This window comes from Arvicola amphibius, chromosome 5 (genome assembly GCF_903992535.2).
Source record: "Arvicola amphibius chromosome 5, mArvAmp1.2, whole genome shotgun sequence".
NCBI classification, from domain to species: Eukaryota; Metazoa; Chordata; class Mammalia; order Rodentia; family Cricetidae; genus Arvicola; species Arvicola amphibius.
Window position 1 is genome coordinate 29,822,483 of NC_052051.1, and position 22,303 is coordinate 29,844,785.

Sequence of the window (22,303 nt, forward strand, 5' to 3'; positions counted from 1 at the left end):
TCTTTTAAAAATACATATTCAGTGTCTAAACAAATCAGTACAGAAAGGTATCTTTGTATTTGGAAAATGAGAGAGAGAGGCATTATCCAGCAGACTGATAAGAGTCTGACATACCAAGTTCAGCCTCTACTGGATGCATGCATGGCCTTGAGCAGTGCAACCTCTGTGAGCTTCACCGTACACTGATGAGGGTACTCTTTTTAGATGGTATAACAAGTGTTAAATAAAATCATGTGTGTCAAAGATCACTGGCTAGCATTCTGCTTGTCTAGCACAAGTAGTTAATCAACCAGTAAATGATCATTATTAAATAAGTCTTATCTATTTGGGTGACATTTATATTAACTGCCCAAGCAAAAGCATAGAGAAATTGTATGCTTTTCAAAATACAGTATTTCTTGGACTATCAAAAATAAAGATATTCCTCAATGACTAAATCCTCATGATCTAATTAAGGCATGGAACAGTTCTGAAAAGATATTTTAAGGTATCCGTTATTACCCAATATTTGGGTAGTTTGTATTTGTAAAGATAAAAAACAGATGGCAAAAGCTCAAAACTGGTTCCTAGGAGGAAGGAAAAATAAGACAGCAAAAGTCACTGTGCCCCCTAGTCTATGCCTTAAGACATTTGGATACCCCCAATTTTTACATTTTTAGTACCATCCACCAATCAGTTCTTTGGGGTAGAGACAAGCAGCTGTAGTCCATGTATTATAGGAACACCAATGCCATTTAGCTATCTTTTTATATAACTTGTATTGACTATCCCACTTTCATTTAGTGATTTTCATCTTGATAAAGATAGATTTAATAAAGTTAAAAATATTCTGAGACAATGTTGGGAAAACCCTGTCAAACAAAACCTTAGACAAAATAATAAAATCCACAGACACACAATTCTAAAAAGAACTGACCATTCTCCATGCAACACCACACAGAAGCAAGTCACTTACAGAGTTACTATGCATCCTCATTTCATAGGCCGCGTGTCTTGGATTACTGGCTACTTGACAACCTGGGGAATTTCTTGAACCCAAGGCATGAGGTGTTAATATTCCACTAGGAGTAAAAGCTGGTTGATCTCTCTAACATAAAATAGAAGTAAAATTAAATTACAACACAAATTAGTGACAGGAAACAAAGAAGATAATGGAATAGTCCTTATAAGTGCTTTTGATGAGGAACTGTTTATGTGGAACTCTGAGAGAAATAAACCCTCTCCTAGTTGTTTTTGGTCATGGTGTTTCATCATATCAATGATAACCCTAACTAAGACAGTGCTCTTGAATCCAAATGCAATGGTAAGCAACTTAACATTTCTACCTTTCAGTTTCAGATACTGCTCAGTTCTCATAAAACATAGTAAAGGCAACAAGTTTGAAAATCATTCTGGTAAGAAAAAAAAGGTGAAGTGACTATAAAGCATTATGCAATTAGACAGAATCTATCACAGTCAGACAATAAGCAGCATAGTTAAGAGAAAGGACTGATCAATACTAGGAGCAAAACCAACGAAGAAGGCCATGTGTATAACGGAAGGGAGCAACAAAAGCAGGAATGTAATTAGAAGTACAAATGAAGGAACCCCTCAACAGCACAATAGGTTGAAATTTAGAACATGGGGGGGGGGGTGTGATTCTAGATAGTCAAAATTAGACCAAAACAGAAATGAATTCCAAAGGGACAAAGAAGTCTGAGGAGATTTCAAAGTGAGAAACAAAATTCAGAGGGTTGCATTCTAAGAGGATTAGAATCTGACAAAGATGAAGGAAGAGAAAATGTGTACAGTAACTTCCAAGAAGATACAAAGGGCCAACTATTCTTATTACAAAAACTACCTACCTGTTACAAACAGTTCTAATAGAAAATGCCAGCCACTTCTTGTCCATCACACAGAACTCCTGACTCTAAAGCTCGGGAGGGACTTCTTTAAAAATGACTGTGTATAATGGCACACACCAGTAATCCTTTGCACTTGAGAGACTAAGGCAGGAGGACTGGGAGCTCAAGACCAACTCAGGTTAGACAGCTATGTATATTCCCTATCTCAACATACCCATGCGCACACAGAAGACAGCGGACTGGAGGTGGATGGTCTTGACTAAGGAAATTTATCATCCTCAAAAAAAGTTAAACTATGACCAATCCCATGCAATTAATTAAAACTCACCTTCATCCTTTTTCTTTTTTCTTTCTGTCGTCTTCTAAAACTGTCCTAAAAGTATAAAATCCACATATTCTGTCAAATAATTACACAAAAATGTCAGAGTTAAACATTAGCAGGAGTGATTTGAAAGACTATTTAAGTTTTAAAGGAAAATATCAATAATATGGGAACCTAACTAAACTAGGACTCACACTATATATACAAAGTCCTGTCTATCAGAACTCTAGATAAGCAGAAAGACTGAATTTAGATAAAAATAAACTGTTCTTTAAGTTTTCAGATCTTAAAAATACATTGCAGGAAAATGAAAGAACTATGACAAAGGCCTTAGCTTTACCTAGATGGAATAAGCTTTTCAACATGGAGAAAAGATAAATACAAAACAAATATAATTACCATTTAAAACCTCTGAGATAGCTGAATGAAAACATTTGGTTACATTACTAAAGGCTGCTAACCACTCCTAATTCTAGCATGAATGGCAAGCAAGAAAGAAGTGGAATTCCACAAACACTAACCCCTAGCTTCCAAAAAGCTATCAACAGAAAAAAGAGAATTCAGATTTACCATTTATTCTGGGCCAAGTTTATGAATAGGATAGGGTTCTTTCTCCCTGTTCTCAAAGGGCAGTTATGTTTTCAGCTCTCCAGGATTCAGGGCTGATGTTGCTCAGTAACAAATGGCCCATTCCACAGCTTTGCACACTCACACCCAACAAAGTAAAACAGAAGCCCGCAGGTGTACTGCTGGTGGTTACCCTAAGTGCATTCTCCCAAAGCGCAACTCAGAGGGTTGGTAGTAACACATAAACAGAAGAACTTACTGCTGGTGTGAACCTTATTGGTCTTTAGCTTTTATGTGCTATGAATACCTTTATGAATGTGTCAAAAAATCACAAATATACTTCCTAGAAGTTTCAAACTGAAATTCTGATGTTTCCCCTGTTTCCAGCCAAGGGGAAAAACAATATGACAAAAGGGACACCAAGGCTTAACATATCTTCTCACTAGGTCAGCCAGAAATCATATTAAGTCTGAAACACTAAGGCAGAAATCAGACCCTTTCTGCTTCAATGCTAACTTATCATCGATATTTAATGTGATAGCAGCTGCTAAAGTCACATACATAAAAAGACTGCTCTTGCAAGGATTTTTTATACCAAGCTATAACAAAGTATATTTTATTTTTTGTTAAGTATAAATAGTAATAAAGTAAAAACACTGTTAAGTGTTGAAGATATAGTCAAACACACAAACACACAAACACACACACACACATACACACTTCAAAACAGCTGCTCCAGTAGATACTGGAAGAAAACAACTCAATATCAAGGCAATTGGAAAGAATGCTTACTTAGTCGCTTAGTCAACTCTTATTACATAAGAAAGGTTCAAAGTCCTAAAACTAAGAGAACAGAATTGTGATATACAAAGTTTTAAAAAAAAGTAATTATTATTTGCTATTTGCTCAATAAAGCCATGTGGGTTTTTTGTTTGTTTTTGCTTTTTTACAAAATTAGCTTACAAAAGAATTTCTTTCTCTTTAAGAAGCTACTATCAGGGCTGGAGAGATGGCTCAGTGGTTAAGAGCACTGCCTGCCCTTCTGAAGGTCCTGAGTTCAGTTCCCGGCAACCACATGGTGGCTCTCAACCATCTGTAATGAGATCTGGTGCCCTCTTCTGGCCTGCAGGCATACATGCAGACAGAATACCGAGAATACTGTATACATAACAAATAAATAGATTTTTTTAAAAAAAGAAGCTATTATCAGCTCATTTCCCCATTCTGGTCTCCTTAGCATTTCTGGTCTCCTTTGCTACCCCTACATATCAATCTCCAAACATTCTGACTGTAGACTGCTGCCATTCCAGCCCACCAGCTTCCTTAGGCTTTGAACCCCTGGCCAAGGGCCAGGTAGTATGACTAAGTCACTCTAACCTGCAGCTTTTCTTCTATTTAGGGATCTCCTTTTACCTCTTATTAATGGTAAATGTTTCCCAAGTTCTCGTAGGACACTTTCATTCTACACAAGCTCCCATAGAATTTCACATTCCACCATGGCTTCAAGTACCTCCTCCCATCAACCAAGGTTCTAAAATTGTTTTCAAGATTTTCCCCATGTCAGACATGTCTCTCACCTCAATCTCCTATACTCACCGTATTTGCTATCTCAGTGAATGGATTCAACAAACACCAAACTGCCTAGGATTGAAATCGGGACTTCTCTAAAAGCACTTGTCAGTCTTACATGGTCAGCTTCCAAGTGCTTTTTTTTTTTTTTTTACTTTAGTTCCTCCTCTATGTTTCAATTTACTTAAGAGCTACCACCCTCCACAAAACCTACATTCTTCTATCACTCTGCTCTAGCTGATGCTATCCAACCCAGATCCTAAACTTGGACTCCTAGAATATAAACTCCTAGTCCTTACCCTGTTTTCTAGAGTATAAACAGTTTCTGTAAAATGTGGTAGACATGTTTTAGTTACTTTAAGATTTATATCCTAAATAAGATAATGAAGAGAAAAACTGCAATACAACTCAAATAATGTACAATACACAGTTACATACAGCAAGCATCGCAGCCTTTATAAAATAATCAAGTACCAAGCTTGGGCTTATGTAAGTGATGGCACATTACAGTGGTACTACAGCACAGACATGATAAGTCTATCACAGCCTATGAGAGACAGGAGTAATGTTAGCTACTGCAATGTATTTACCTCATCATCTTTTCTCTTTTTAAAAATGCTATCTTCAACTTCACCAACTGCTAACATGATCATCTGTACTCTTTGTAGATTGACATAGCCACTTTCTGTAAGGTAACCCTGTAAGTGATAAAATACATGTAAAATGATCTGCCTAGAAAACCAAATACTTCTGTTTTTAAATTACTCAAGAATAAACTTACCCCAGTTTTGTGTACCACGTTTTTGTATATGTTAACCAAACGATCAATAGCACCTTCCCTGCCACCAGGAGACAAACATTATTCATTAGGACCAGTGGGCTCTGTAAAGTCAAGAAGGCTGAGACAGTCATTGGAACATCCCACAGATACACATACCTAATCTCTAGTGACGGCAAGTGAGGAAGGAAATCATTGCCCACAAAGAAGCACATGAACACCCAGTCATCAATGCTTCTCTCCACATCAAATGGGAATGGTAAGCTGGCCATGGTGAGTTCTCTTTCCAGATACTACAACCAAAGAAGAATGCTGACATCAAAGCGATGAAAAGAACATGTTTGAGGAATGTCAGTTCCAATAACCACTGAGACGTACCTCTCGAAGAACATTCAGCCGAAGGAAGATAAACTCCCCTTCTGCACAAGGAAGACTATCTGCAAGTTCATCATGCTGTAAGAAAGACAGTGGAGATTATGCCCAGACTAAACCCTGAAATTTTTTTTCTAGTCACACAAATTTTAGGGTTTTTCTAATGTAAGATCCCATTTAATATTTAAGTACTAAATTTGAAAAGTCCATCAAACTATTTAAAAATAAATAAATCTAGACCATAAGTAAGCAAGTATTTGGTATGAAGGACCAGCAGTGCATATTTTACTTTTGGGGAGACAGATACAGATGAATAGCCTTCCATGTTCTAGAATATATTTAAAACCCTTCAAAAAATGTTAAAGGAGCTGGAGAGATGGCTCAATGGTGAAGAGCATCTGATGTTCTCTCAGTGGACCCAAGTTCAGTTCCCAGCACCCACATCAGGAAGCTCACAACAACCTATGACTCCATATCCAAAGTAACACACACACACACACACACACACACACACACACACACACACCTTAAAATAAAACTTTCTAAAGAAAAATAAAAAAAATATTTTTAACTTATAGGTCAGTATGAAAAACATTTGTCTTTCATTACCTATGTCCAACCAATATTAATATTTTGTTGTATACTCCTCTGGTCCCTTCTCAGACACATGTATACTTCATTTATTCTATCTGCACTACAAAACCATATAGTATATTATATTTATTTTTCACTTTTTATCTAAGCACAAAGTTCTTAAAAGAGAAACACATGTAGGTTGAACTTCATCCAACCAAGTAAGCTCAAATAAATAGAAAACAGAATATCTAATGTATTTGATGTGTAGTTCCCTTAAAAAATACTAATCATTTGAAATATTTCCATAGATAATTCACATTCAATGGGCATCATCATCTATGAGAACTTACCTTCACAGAAATACAAATTACATTAGAAAAACATAAAGTGGAAAATATGAGTATGTGTAAGCTTGTGAGTACAGGCTCACCTTACATTATTTTATAAGCTACATTTCTGTGAAATACTTTTATGAAGCAGTTTGAAAAGACTTGGTGTTTAACTGTACACTTTAAAATAGTTAAATGACATACTTTGTGACAGTGTTAATTTTCCTATGATAACATACTTTTTAAATGCAGTTCTGTCCATCTTAAAGTTCTTACCTTTCCCTTCTTTTCTCTTGGCAAACCTTCACAATCCTTGACCTCATGTCCAAGCTGATTACAAAGAGCACATGGTTTGGGTTTGTTTGGCTTGAATTCTTCTCTGATTATGGTGAAGTTAGGTTCATGTGTAGCAAGACCAAGCATAATAAGATCAGCTATCAATGAATAAGAAAAAAACAAACGAATGGCACTCTGGACGAATCCTTTACCGTAATCAAAGTACTGCTGAACGATGACACAAGAAAGAGCCCAGGAAACACAGCATAGGAAGCAAGAGTCAAAACGTTATCCTCATAGTAGTTCTGTCTACAAAGCCATTCAGAGACCTGGGTCTACAACAAACCCCACTCCAATTACATGTGGGAAACTACCCATCGTAAAGTCAGTGACATGCTGTCTAAAGTTCAAAGAAAACATAGAACAAAATTGCTGACAAGTGACCACAGTACAAAGTTTAGATTCCTTCTAAACTTAGGCAAGACATCTGGGAACTATCAACCAACCCTGAAATATCCACAACACAACAATTCAAAAACATACTCTGGCTTAACCCAAGAACAGAAAATAATCAAGAATAAACATACCATCAGCTCCACACAAACAATGATGTGTATTTGGGTCATGGTTAGGCTGGGCTAAAAAAAAGAGAGAGAGAAAGAGAGAGAGACATATTTATAGAAACATTATCATCTACAAAAGAAGTACCACAACTTGCCAAGTATTTTCTAGTTAACGGCCTTTTTGTTTGTTTACAGGCGGTGCTGGGGATAAAACCCAAAGTACCCCATGTGCAGGTAAGTCTTTTACCATTAAGTTATATCCCCAGACTGCGTTATATGTGTTAGAACAAATATACAAACACTTTTGAATTTTACCTCTTTGTCTTCTAATGTAATCCATGATTTTGTGTTCTCCTTCACCAGGTGCACTAGCATCAGATAATATAACCTATTAAAAAAAGTTTAATATGTTTAGTTCATCTTCCCAATTTCTACCAGAACAAAGAGGAAGACTGACTGCTTTAAGAAAAACAGATGATTTCGTTAATGTGGTGTTACTAGGTGTAAAAAATCTCTAAAGATGTGTGCTAAACACTAACAGTGCACCAGATAGAGTGGAACAGAACAGAAGGACCAGGGTCAGATGCCCATTAGTACTACTCCTCAATTCACAAACTCTGACTACTTACCAAACCCAAGAGCAATCAATAAAAGGTAGAGTTTACCAAGTCTAATTAAAAGGAAACACGCCTTAAGCCACAATTACAGAAAAGTTCACTCAAGCTTTATTTATCTATTTGTAAATGCAGTCCCACAACTTTAATCTGTTATCTAATGACAAATCTACTTTCTAGTTAAAAACTACATTCTTATACATGTATTTTTAAGACTTATGAATCCCATTTTATAGCTTCACATGAGGTAAGAGAAAGAAATTGGCATTAAGAGAAAATTCAGCTCATAAAACCTGGTCATGATAGGCATCCCATTTCCAATAACCTGGAAAGTTTCTCTTTTTTCTGACAGTCAACTAGCATTTTATGGAAGAAAATCATAAATAATATCAGTCATATCAAAGTACAGACTCAAATGGTCACTCTAATCTTTTTGAAGTACTAAAGTGTGAAACTTACTGTCAAATTTTTCCACCCAGGGTCATTATTTAAACGATCAGCTATGTAATAGCGAAGGCATTTAGCAAGATTGTCCATGAACTCAGTTCCCTAAAATGATAGAAAGAAAGAAATTAACCTACCATTTAAGAGTTAGCAGCAGCTAGCAAAACCTGAGACTACTTACTGGTGTAATACAGTTGCTGTCAAATCTTTCTTTTACTTCTTCTGGAGGAAGAAAGCCACCTACACAAAAGAGACAATGTTTTTGTTTTCCCCATAAAAAGTGAAATAAACTAATCACCAAAAACGAACAGTAACAAAACATTCAAATATAAAAGAAACATGTTATCATGTAAGAAAAAAACGACCCCCCCCCTCCAAGAAAACAGCAATTCCCCCTTCAATTTAAATAAAACTATAACACAGTGGTTCTCAACCTCCCTAATGCTGCAACCCTTTAATACAGTTCCTCATGATGTGGTGACCCCCCACCCAACCATAACATTATTTTCATATTGCTATTGTCATGAATCATAATGTAAATATCTGATACGCAGGAGATCTGATATGCAACTCCCGTAAAAGGGCCGTTTGATACTCAATGGTATTAATTACAACCTACAGGTTGAGAACCACTTCTTTAACAAAACTGTCAAACATACAAAAGGTGCTACAACACCAGTAGAATAAAAATCATAAAGTCCTTCTTCTGTAACAAAAGAACATAAGCACTGGACACCGGTTTTAACTTTGACAATAGATATTAATAAATCATTAAGATATTCTATCATAAACAAACTTTAAGAGTCTTAATTAAAACCATGTCTAAAATAACTATATACTTACATACTTCCAAATAAATTAATATAGCATAATAAGATTTATAAATGCACTCCATGACATTCTTTTCTCCAGCTGTAAAATCCAATTATAGTGTCAAATAAAATCATGGCTTTCCTGTCTATTATAATGCTATGGGTAGCACACACCTAAAAATAAATCTGATAAAACCAACCAGACATCACACCACACACATTGGGTTGGAGAAGAACCAGGTCTGAGTATCCCTTTCCCACTTCCCTCTTCTGTGAGACTTAGATCTAACCTAGGTACCCACCAAGAATTTTAAAGCTTTGGGAACTGCAAAAGAAAATGGAAAAGTCCAAATTAAAGGTACACTCTCCCTACCTTTTGCAAGTATTTCTTCTCTGACTCGCTGCTTCTCAACTGCTGCTTCCATTCCTTCCTTTGATGCTCTAAACCTCCTTGAACGCTGTTGGTTCATTTTTGCACGTGGTGCCTAAAAATGTATACCTCATGTTTACATAATGCTATTCAAAATGTTCACAAGCAAATCTATACATTTTTTTCCACCTTCTCTATCACCACAGTAAATCCAAACAAACTTCCTCTTCTCAACTCCTCTGTATGTGTCACCTAGTACTGTAAGTAATGAAATTCACTCATGGGCTTATGTCACTTCAAAAGGGCAATCACCAAAAAGGCAAAGTAAATGACACAAAATAAGCACTAAAAGAAAATATCAATGAACTACTGAAGTATCAGGCTTTTCTTTCTAAAATTAACAGTCAATATTTTTCACTAGTCAGCTGACTTTCATTGTAATATTCGGAAAGCTGTAAGAACAAAAAGAGACTTTTAAAGTATTTTAGCACTTACCACTCCATCTATTGCCATGTAGAGTAGTCTTCTTGGTCTTACAATATTAAAAAGTCTGTCAATGTACTCAAAAATTGCAACCATCATTTCATCTTCATTTTTTGGTGCTGGTCTATAATTATAAGCAGACAATGTAATAGACTATATAGTACTTCTATGACCTGTGCTATCAATGGCAAAAAGGGACTACATACTTGTCTTCAGGATGAGTACAGGGATGGATGATTCCATTCATATCCAAGTACAGATTATCAAACTCCACATCATTTGGATTAGGTTTACTGGCGTCAACTGGAATCTTTACACCATTGCATTCTTTTGGCTATGAAGAAATGATAATTTGATTGTTAAAATTTAAACAAGACAAGTACTAAGTTCAATATGAACCAATTTAATTTCAGAACTGGAAATAAAATACTTCAAGTGCAAACAGAACCAAATTAACCCATTAAATGTGAATGGCTTCTAACTCAAGTTAATTATGTGAGATCACTGAGGTATCCACATGGGTGGGGAGAGTCATCTTAGTGACTTCTCTCATCATTCACATCAAGTTCTGTCAATTTAACATAAAACGCTTTTCCACTCCCTTCCATGTCATGAGCACACCATGCTAGTACATCATACCTAGAAAGTCACAACTACCTTCCAACGACTGCCTCACCAGTACACAATCTCATTTCCAGTCCAGAGTTTAATCAGGAAAACACAAAAGCATCTTTGTCTAATCTTGCCTACTTTCCTAGTGCTTTCCATACCAAATAGCTAAACAATGAGCCTGCCCCGCAACAATATTATGTAGTCTGTTCATTTCTTAAAAGTTCCTATAAACCAGATATAGTACCTAACAACTGTACCCAGCACTCAGGAGGCTGAGAAGTAAGAGTGTCCTGAGCTTAAGGCTAATGGGCTATTCAATAAATTCCACTATACAGTAAGTTATAGATTTATAAGTAAGACTCTGTCTCAAAAGAAAACCTAAAAACAAAACAAAACGGAAGTTCCAAGAAAGTACTGTCATCTCACTACCCTTTCTATTTACCCTCTTGGTACAATGCCTTCTTCCTCTCTACCAATACTCATTACTTAAAATCTTAGTAACTTTTCAGCTAGACACAAATCAAGATGCTTGCTTCACAGTATATGTAACATATCACCCAAGAAAGGAACTGTTTTCTCCCTACATTTTCTTAGAATTTTGCTTATATTCTTGTAGTACCACCAGTTTTAGGATTAATTTGTCACTTCCACCCAACTACACTGTTAAATCCTTCTAAAAGTAGGGTTGTACTCTCAAAGGTTCTCAATTATACTTTTATAATGACAGTACTTTTGCCCTTTTCTTCCAGAACTTCAATGAAAGATTAAGACCCAATTTTTGTTTTGCTAGTATGAATCCTCAAACACATACATAAAACATTATGCTTAATGATATCATCCGAAGTCCACATCCTTTGTGATAAAATACAGAAAAGTCTCAAATAGACAAATCTATAGAAACAGAAGCTAGATAGTGACTGTGTCAAGCTGAGGATGGGGAAAGGGTAAGAGAAAAGAAAAGAAGACTATTAATGAGTATGCACTGCCTTAGGTAGTAAGGAAACATAAATTTATATAATAGCAAGGGTCACACAACACTGCAAATACACTAAAAATACTGACACTGCCAGGCAAGATAGTGTATACCTTTGGTCCCAGCATGTAAGAAGCAAAATTAGGTAGATCTTTATTAGTTTGAAGCAAGAATGATCTACATAGTGAGTTGCATGCAGGACAGTCAAGACTACATAGTGAGACTGTCACAAATGCAAATAATCAAAAAAACCCTAATATTTTAAGCAAGTGAATTTCAAGTATAGAATTTATACTTCAAGGGTAATAAAGAATGAACATGATAAAATAATTTCATGTGTATGAAAATGTTACAGTAAAACCTATTAGCATACAAATAAAAAGTTATATCTCAACAAAGCTATTTAAAGAATAAAAAGCAGAAGTTAACTTTGATAGGGAAAACCTCATGAATACAATGATTAATAAGCTGTAGTGTATCCATGTACTGGACTGCCAGACCAAGTAAGATCTAAAAAGCAAGGTGGGTGGTCATAAACATACCACTGAACAACAACAACAAAAAAAATCCAGAGACAAAAATTCACATTATACCATTCACATAAAGTTATGAGATACTGTCAGAGCTGAATACATATGCAGTGAAGGCACAGAGAAATGCAAGGGAATGACAACAAGACCATTTCAGAAAAGTGTTTACTCAGAGAAAGGGAAGGGCATGAAAGCAAGATTCGGTGTGTATTGTAATTGAGGGTGAGGGATATGGAAAAAGGAAACTTTTGACAGGGGCTCAATCAGAGTTCCAGGAAAGCCAGGGCTACATATAGAGAGACTAACAAACAATAAAAATATGTATATATCCCAAGTCTTTGGAAATTGTTCTAAGGACAAACAGTAACTTTACCAAGAAAACCCATGAAAATGGATGCAAAAGAATGTACATATGGTACATTTTTTTTTTAGTAATGGTAGGAAGAGAAAAAGAAGATGGAGCAGAAAAAACATATTCAAAGAATACTGAAATTATTCCAAATTTAAAAACTATACCTGGAAGCTCTATGAACTAAACTACAGATAACATCACAGTAAAAATGCTGAAATATACAAAAAGAAAAAAATTATATGGTAAAAGGCAGGCTAGAGAATTGGCTCAGTGATTAAGAGTACTTAATGCTCTTGCATGGGACCCAAGATTGATTCCCAGCACCCACATGGCACTTACAATCATCTGTAATCTCAGTCCCTGCGAATATGATGCTCTCTTCTAAACTCCAAAGGGCGTGCACGCACACGCGCACACACACATGCAGGTAAAACACTCACACAGATAAAATAATAAATCTGGGCAGTGGTGGCACATACCTTTAATCCCAGTACTTGAAAGGCAGAGGCAGGCAGATCTCTGTGAGCTCAAGGCTAGCCTGATCTACAAGAGCCAGTTCCAGGACAGGCTCCAAAGCTACAGAGAAACCCTGGGGAGGGGAGAAGCTATAAAATAATAAATCTAAAATATTTAAATAAACAAATACATAGTAAATGCTTAGTAACTCTCAAGAGAACCTCAGTAAGAGCAATATCTTACTTCTCAGGGAGTCAGAAGGATGGCATAAAAATACTAAATGCTAACCAAGAAAAAGTCAATCTAGGAACTAGGAAAGTTATCATTAAACAATGAAGATGAAGGCCAGTAAGATGGCTCAGAGGATAAACGCCCTTGATGCCAAGCCACACTGCAGAAAGATCTGACCTTCACATGCACACCATGACATGCACCCATGGCCTCCAAATAAGTAAAATAAATATAATTTTAAAGCATTTAGGACAGTGAGATGGCTCATAGGTAAAAGCACCTTGTTGACCAATCCTGGCCACCTGAATTTGATCCCCAAAAGCCCCAGAAATATAGACAAAGAACCAATTCTGAAAAATTGTCCTCTGACCTCCATATACACACCATGGCATACAGTCACCATAATATACTATGTATACATAATAATAAAATTTTTAAATGAAGGTGAAATAAAGACTTCTCTGTGAAGAGAAACAGAATTTGTAGATAGTAGACTTGACTTCCAAGAAATATGAATCTTCTTCAGACTAAAGTGACTCTGTAAGACAATTCAAACTCTACAGCGATGACTTCAGAAAAATAATTTTTAAAAAGCAAAGAAGACAATCACTCAGTGTAAAAGAAAGTAAAGAACACAGGAAAAAAAAACTATATGGAGCATAGGAAAGAAAAATCCAAATATACTGGTAACTAAAGCATAAATACAATAGAAAAAGTCAGTGGATCAAAATATATCTTATCTATAAGAAACAGAGTTGAGATTCAAACACAAAGAGTAGAAGTTAACAGAGAAAAGAAATCAGGCAAACAACCAACGAAAGAAAGCTGCAGTAGCTACACTGTGTATGTATGTATGTGTGCCTGCTTGTTTACATGCCTACCACATGCATATATGTATCTTTGGAGGCCAAAAGAAGGCATGGGATCCCATGGAACTGGAGTTGCAAGCACTTGTGAGCTACCAAAGGTAAGTACTGTGATATGAACATAGGTCTTCTTCAAGAGCAGCAAATACTTCTAACTACTGATCTACCTTTTCACCCTCCCCAATACTTTTAATTTTTTAGCTACATTTTATTTGCTTTTTGTATGTGGAGGTAAGGAACATGGACATGCCACTAATCCTATGTAGATCAGAAAACCTGCTATAATCCTCTCCATCATGTGAGTTACAGAGCTCAAACTCAGGTTGCTGGGCTTGAAAACATATGCCTTTACCCACTGAGTCATCTCACCAGTCCTCAAAACAGGACCAAATAAAAATGTTAATAAAAGAAAATCCTCTAGCGAGATTTAAAGGGGCACACCTTTAATCCCAGCATTTGGGAGGCAGGCAGAGACAGGTGGATCTGAGTTTGAGGCCAGCCTGGTCTACAGGATGATTTCCAGGACAGCCAAGGTTACACAGAGAAACTGTCTTGAAAAACCAAAAAGAAGAGGAAAAGGAAGAAAAGAAGGGAGAGGAAAAAAGGAGAAAAAGAAAAAGATCTTCTAGCTCCGTGAGCACCAAGCATACATATGGTGAACATACCTAGATTCAGGCAAACATAAACATAAAAACATACCTTTAAAAAAAAGATCTCAAATCAAACCAGGCAAGATGGCAAACACCTGCATTCCAGCACTCAGTCAGCTGAAACAACATGATCCTGAGCTTGAGGTTAGTTTTGCTTGCATAGCTAGACTAGACCTTAATCATAATCAATAAAAAAAAGAAGTATCTCAATAACCTTTCTCCATTTCAAGACCCCATGAAAAGGGATAAATCAAGCCTAACGTAAACAGAAAGAATGCAAAACTAGAGTAGAAAATAATCAGAGAACAAGAAAAAAGTCAGTGAAACTAAAAGCTAATCTTTCAAAACGATCAATGAAACTGACAGTCCTTTATTTAACTTGAGCAAGAAAAAGGCTAAAATTACTAGAATGAGACACAAAAACTTACTTTACTGCCAACTTAAACCAAATATAATTATTAAAATACTACAAATAAACATATCAACAAATAAGCTAGCACAGACAAACATATTACTAGGAACGTAAGTACCAAACCATTCAGGAAGAGATATCAAAGCAAACCAGTAATATGTGAAGAAACTAATCAGTAATTCAAAACTGACCAGCAAGAAAACCCCAGGCCAACAACGGTGAATCCTACCAAGTATGCAAAAAGAATTCATACCACCTATTATTCATCAACCCTTTCCAACATTTCCTAATATGTTGTAAAAAGCCAGTATCTTAACACCAAATCCAGACAAATCCCATGGGAAGTCCCTCTCTCTCTCTCTCTCTCTCTCTCTCTCTCTCTCTCTCTCTCTCTCTCTCTTTCTTTTCCTAAGACAGGGTTTCTTTGTGTAGCCTTGGCTGTTGCTCTGTAAACCAGGTTTCCTGACTCTATAGAGCCTCAAAGGGAAATTGAAGTAGTTGGTTTTGGTAAAAGGTTCACTCACGTCTGTGAAGGTCACCACCGACCAAGTCAGCTCTTCCCCTTCCCTGAGAGTCTTGCCTTCCCAACCCCCCACCTCCTCCACCACCAACCCTCCACCATTCAGGGTGTGGCAGGCACAAGGGCCAGTCTGTCGTGGTGCGGCTTATGACACCAGGCCTGGGAAAATGAAAACAGTCTCTGCAAATGCTCTGGGAATGGTGGCAGCTTGATGGCCGCTCACCTCCATTCAGAGTCCCTCTGAGTTTCCCCAAGGAAACACTGACTGCTTATTTATCAAAAGCCGAACCAAAGTGTGAGTTCCAAGAATTCCCAGTACTGAGAAGAGGAAATGGACTAGGGCTCTGAGACCTAACCAAGAAGCCAACTGCAACTGCTACTCACTTGCAAAAGAAAAGCTAGTTTTCTTCAATGGAATCCTACTGAGTACACTAACCACACTTAAGGGCAGGCCCCATGCCCCGCAGTAGATGCCCAACACAGACCAAACTCCATGGTATTTTTGTAGACTTTTTGTCCCAGCGTGCTTTGGGTACTTTTTTTTTTTTTTTTGTCTTACTGGTCTACTGGTATGTCATAGTTTCCAATTTTGTATTTTTATTTTTTGTATTTCTTTTTTAAAATTCTTTTTGTTGTTGCCAACTTGTTTGCTTTCTAAAAAGTGAGAAAAAAAGATGTGGGTGGGGAGGTTGGAAGGATCTGGGAGGGAAAACTGTAACCAGAATATATGGTATGAAAAATATTTTCAATAAAAAAAAATGTATGAAAAAACTTAATTCAATATATCATACTAATACCACAACATGGGTTACATAGTGAGACCCCATCTCAAAAAATAAAACAAATCACCCACTAAAAGACACTACAAGAATTGTACAAGTAATTTTTTTGCAAATATACAAGCAAAAATAAAACTTTAGTGAACTGAACACAACAATAATAATAACCAATACAATATGACCTCTGGGGTCTTTCCAAGGAAGGCACACTAGGTTTAAACATTTAAAAAAAAAAAGATCAATGTAATGATCAAAGACTTAAACTTCTTTAAGAAAATAAGAAGAGTTTGAATGATCTTGACATAAACTTAAGTTTTTAACAACAACGATGCAGAAATTTAAAAAAGAGAAAACTTACTGAACTCATCATTATAATCTAAAATTTTAAGGGGCTAGAGAGATGGCTTAGTGGGTAAAACCACAGCTGTTCTTCCAGAGGACTCAGGTTCAGTTCCCAGCACACACAGGGCTCACAACTCTAACTCCAGTTCCAGGTGCTGTGACTCCCTCTTCTGGTGTCTCAGGCACTGTACATCCATGGTGCACAGACCTTCGTACATCCAAGCAAAACAATCATAAACATAAAAATTTTAATTTAAGGTATTCTTTTAAGTAAGAGTAATCTGAAGATTAACAGAAAATATATGCAAAATATTTATCAACCTAAAGATCTCTATCTAGAATATCTAAATAAAACCGAACATAATCTTAATTCACATATGGTCAAAAAAGTTGGAACAGACCTTCAGCCTAAGAAGATACATAAGGCACTTGATAGAATGCTTTATCATTTGTCACTAGCAAAATGCAAGTTTAAAACCACAATCAGATGACATTATGCTAGAATATCTAAACCTAGAAGACTAACCATCGGCAATGAAGCAACTGAGAACTCTCACGTGCTGCTCAAGTCAAAAAGACAGAACTGATTTGCAACAAAAGGCTGGAGGACTGATTTTTCTTGCAAAATCATACACCTACCACAGAACCTCAGCATTTCACTCCTAGATTTCCACACATAAAAGGAAGTATATGTGTCCATTTGAAGATGTATGAAGATGCTCATGGGTTTTCTCTAACAGCCCCAGACTAGAAACAAGGCAAATGTTCCTTACTGAGATGAAAAAAACAAACAAAAACAAAAAACAAATATAACACAACCACAAGACAATATGTCACCAATCTCGAAAAGATTAGCTAGACTGGCTGATCCTGTGCTTACTTCAGCAGTATACACTCAAACTGTAACAAACAGGGAGGATAACCATGGCCTTAGCATAACACTGACCACTATTCCTTAATCAAATTAGCTGCAAGAGAGGATATTCAAATTGATAAAGTTAGAAGTGAAAAGGAGACAACATAATAAATAGTAAAGAAATTCAGAGGCCCATTAGAGAATACTTTGAAAACTCTATTCCAATAAACTGGAAAATCTAGAAGTGGATAAATTACTAGACCCTTATGACCTACCAAATTAAATTTAGAATTTATGCACAATGAAAGTGAAGCTGTAATAGAATCTCCCAACAAAGAAACCCAGGATAGGGCAAATTCATTGCTAAATTCTACTAGATCTTTAAATAAGAAATGACACCAATGTTCTTCAAACTGTTCCAGAAAATAGAAAGAATTCAGCTAACCTCATTCTTGAAAAAATAGTACCACTCTGACACAAGGAAATATGGACACAACAACAAAACTACAGGTAGATCAGTCTTCCCTGTGAACACAGACACAAAATTCTCATTACAACACTTTCAAACTAAATTTAACAACACATTTAAAAAGACCCTGTCTCGAAAAACCAAAAAAAAAAAAAAAAATCTTATAACCAAGTTTGTTTCATCCCAGGGACACAGGGATTATTCCAACATACACAAATCAGTGTACACAAATCTAATACACCATAAATTAGAGCACACGTAGGAAAATCATATCATCTCAAATGCAGAAAAGACCTCCAACAAAGTTCAACACTCCTTTATGATAAAGCCCTCAAGAAATTAGGAATAGAAGAAACATACTTCAACATAACAAATGTTATGTATGAGCAACACAGCCAAGAGTGAATGGGGGAAAATACACAAGTATTTTCTCTAAAAACAGAAATAAGACAAGGATGTCCACTCTATTCACCCGTATTTCCAATACAGCACTGGAATTCTTAGCTGGAGAAATAAAGCAAGAAAAAGAAACCTGATACAAACAGGAAAGTAAATTATTCCTATTTGCAGATTGAATGTTCTATACTCAAAAGGTGCTAAGGACGGGTTAACAGAGATGGCTCACTGGATAAAAGCTATTGTCACTGCATACATATGGTCACACACAAATACATTTAAGGATACCCTAAAAATTCTACCAGAAAATTCTCTCAGAGCAGATAAACATCTTCAGTGAAATATTATGATATAAAATCAACATTAAAATAAAACCAGCAAAAGGGCCAGCAAGATAGCTTGTGGGGTAAAGGTAACTCTCAACAAGCCTGATGAACTGAGCTTGAACCCTAGGACCTACATGGTGGAGAGAACCAAATTTGTTCTCTAACTTCCACAGACACACCAAGGCACACCCATATACAAACATATGCACACACAAAATAAAGTATGGTTGTTTTGTTTTATTCAGTAACAGCTGAGAATAAGTGACTATTAAGTGTTCATCCTTAAATGGACATCAACTTTCATGCCACCAAGGCTCAGGGAACATCATGGAAGAGGAAAAATCTAAGTTCTAGAGGGTGGAGAAGGGTGTTGCGAAATGCTGTCTTATGGACATGACATGGTCGTTGCACTCATGAGAAGCTGGAATTACTAGCACAAAACCTATACAAGACCAAGCCAGTCAATATTCTAGCAAGAATGAGGGAAGGACTCATAAAGTCCTGCCCCTAGCTAGAGAAGGGAGTCAATTTTCTTTGGGGGGTATAACCTCCAGTACATTGTTGATGCTCCAGTCTAACACCCCCATATACATGTGAACAGTATTATTTGGATTCAATCCGTGACGTATCATTTGAAAAGACAAAACAAGACAAATGGAAAACATATCCCAGCACTAGGAAGGCAGATAGATAGCTTGTGAGTTAGAGGTCAGCCTGGTCTATAGAACAATACTCCCTGTCTCAAATAATAGCAGTTTGTCTACATACAAATAATGAACATGCTGAGAAACAAGGAAAAAAAATCCCATCACAACAGCTTCAAAAACAAATCAACCAACCCCATTCTACAGTAAGTATGATCAAGGAGGTAAAAGAACTCTATAATGAGGTTATGCCTCAATAGGTAAGTATGCGTGCTCTGTAAGAACTGAGCATCTAATTCTGAATCCCAGGATCTGTGTGCAAAAAGCAGGCTGCGCATAACTGTAACCTAGAGTTGGGAAGGTCACACAAGGAGATCTTGGAAATATGCTAGCTAGTTAGCCTCATCTAAAAAGTGAGCTTCAGTTCAGTGAGAAACCCTGTCTTAAATGAATAAAGTGGGAAGTAAATAAGAAAGATACCCAATGTCCTCCTTCAGCCTCTTCACACACAAGTACAGCACAAGCAACCACATACCCGTGTGCATGCACCACACATATATCCCCAAAATAAAACACTGAAGAAAGCAGACACTAGGAGACGAAAACCTCCCATACCTTGGATTGACCCAAGAGCAATCCAGACTCAATATAATCTATATAAAAGTTCCAATGACATTATCTACATAGAGAAATAAAATTCATAAGGCAGCACAAAAAGTCAAAGCAATCCTGAGCAGAAAGAACACTAGAGGTGTCACTCAATCTCAAATTATACAACAGAGTCGTGGTAACAAAAACAGCATTGTTACTAATCACAAGACATGTAAAAAAGAAATAAAACGGAGGACCTAGAAATAAAACAGCAATAGCCTTCATGCATTTGACAAAAGTGCCAAAAAAACATGCCAGAGAAAAACAGTCTCTTCAACAAACATTTCTACAGAACTGAGTATTTACATACAAAAGAACAAACCAGACCGTATCTCTTTAGTACAAAATAAATTCAAAATAGATCAAAACCTTAAATGCTAGACCTGAAACTCTACAACTACCAAAAGAAAATTATTATGCTAAACAAGCAGGCTAAGACAAATAATACATGCATTCTCTCATGAGGATTCCAGACTTGTGCCAAAAGAAGGTAATGAGAGGGAGTAAATAAAGAGCAAAGTACATAACATAAACACATGAGAATGTGACAATGAAATTCATTAATATAACAAATATATATATTTTAAAACTGTAGAAAAGATCCTGAGTTCCTGGAAAGTTTGAGCTATTGTTTCAAATATGAAAGCGACGCAACAATAACAATCACAAAGTCTAACTGTGTAACATGAAAGTCAATGAGCCATGAAGCTATTAGTAGGGGTCAACCACAAGTTCAACTGGGTTAAAGTGCTTGCTTAGAAGGAAAGAACTGAGTTCACAAAGTTGTCCTCTGACCTCCAACACATACCAAGGCACACGTTATTGTCCCTCACTTCTGTCCAAGGTGCACGCGTGTCTGTACACACACACACACACACACACACACACACACACATACATACACACACACACCCAAAAACTTTCACCAGGCACTGGTGGCACACACCTTTAACCCCAGCACCTGGGAGGCAGAGGCAGGTACATCTCTAAGTTCCAGGTCAGCTTGGTCTACAGAATGAGTTTCAGGACAGCCAGAGCTACACAGAGAAACACTGTCTTGAAAAACAAAAACTAAGAAGAGAGAGAGAAAAAAAAAACCCTCTCACCCATTCTTCTAAACAACACTAATAAAACTGACCAATTCACACAAAGTCAATGTAGGAGGGTAACTAGCTGGGAATAAAGATGAGCAAGAGAGGAGCAAGACACTGTAAGGGAAGGACAACTGATATCTAGATGTGTAAATATGTGCAAAAGGCACAATGAAAAGTAAAAAACTGATCAATTCCAAAGAATGAAATGGGAGGGTCATACATTAGAAGCATGGCTTTCCTAGTTTTCAAATTGGTACTGACAGTTATTAGCTGTTTGTTATAAGCACCTATCAACCTATTATCAAAAAGTGTTCAAACAGTGTCTGATACATTGTAAATGCTACCAAAAACTTGGTTAAATAAACAAATATCACATAAACAGTCAGGCCTAGCGGCCATCACCTTCAATCCTGGCACTTAGGAGGCAGAGACAGGCAGATCTCTGAGTTCCAGGCCAACCAGAGTTACATAGTAAGACAGTGTCTTAAAAAAGGAAAATTTAAACTGAACTTTAAATTTATAATAATAATAATAATAATAATAGCTGAAAAGAATGGTTCCAACATCTTCATGGGAATTGGGTTTCCAACTTGGACTCAATCATGGGGAGAATAAAAAAAGTATTTTGGAACCTAAAATGAAAACTCAGAACAGAAAACAGAAAATTCAGATGACACACAGTGGCATTTCCTAAGAATTCAATTCAAAAACAAAAATGAAGGGCCATAAAAGCCAAGACAGATAAAATTCAGGAAACAGCAATTCCCAGGAATCACCTCCAGGAAGCATACTGAAAAAAATTGTTGTGAAGAAAACAGACATAAAGACAAACTGGGGTGACAGTGTACGTGGTAATCCCTAATCCCAGCACTCAGGAGGCTGGGTGGGAGAGTCTGGAGTTTGTGGCTAAGCATTGAGCTTCTTCATCCAAGGAAAAATTAAAGAGGCTTAATGAACAAAAGGACTTGACAGAATGCATGATAAATTAATTTGCATGGGGAAAGGTAAGAGGAATGAAAGATGAGGAAATTGGAGGGGCCAGTTTAAATAAAAGAGAAGCAACCTAAACTAATCACATATATAACAGTCGGCAAGACCACTTCTCTCGCAGTTCATATGGTCAAAGCTTTGACAATCTTGAATGAGACCGGACTTAAGGCAGTTTGAGGGGAATAAGCTAATATCAGCCTTAGAAACTAGAAAAGGATTACTTTGTATAGACTAC

General features: G+C 36.6%; 1 protein-coding gene across 2 annotated transcripts in view; it reads right to left on the reverse strand.

The window, feature by feature from the left end:
• Positions 1-22,303, reverse strand: part of Xrn2 (5'-3' exoribonuclease 2) — a 71,102-nt gene that overhangs the window by 47,341 nt on the left and 1,458 nt on the right. Inside the window, exons 2-15 of one of the 2 annotated variants that reach the window (XM_038329245.2) lie at positions 10,126-10,253; positions 9,932-10,043; positions 9,440-9,551; positions 8,436-8,494; positions 8,270-8,359; positions 7,512-7,584; positions 7,221-7,271; positions 6,634-6,791; positions 5,459-5,533; positions 5,240-5,373; positions 5,084-5,141; positions 4,893-5,000; positions 2,173-2,217; positions 956-1,087 (exon numbers count right to left, since the gene is read on the reverse strand). In XM_038329245.2, coding sequence (XP_038185173.1) covers positions 956-1,087; positions 2,173-2,217; positions 4,893-5,000; positions 5,084-5,141; positions 5,240-5,373; positions 5,459-5,533; positions 6,634-6,791; positions 7,221-7,271; positions 7,512-7,584; positions 8,270-8,359; positions 8,436-8,494; positions 9,440-9,551; positions 9,932-10,043; positions 10,126-10,253 — 1,335 coding nt within the window. Of the gene's footprint in view, positions 1-955; positions 1,088-2,172; positions 2,218-4,892; positions 5,001-5,083; positions 5,142-5,239; positions 5,374-5,458; positions 5,534-6,633; positions 6,792-7,220; positions 7,272-7,511; positions 7,585-8,269; positions 8,360-8,435; positions 8,495-9,439; positions 9,552-9,931; positions 10,044-10,125; positions 10,254-22,303 lie in introns of those variants that run through there. The other variant, XM_038329247.2, reaches the window with a different exon arrangement.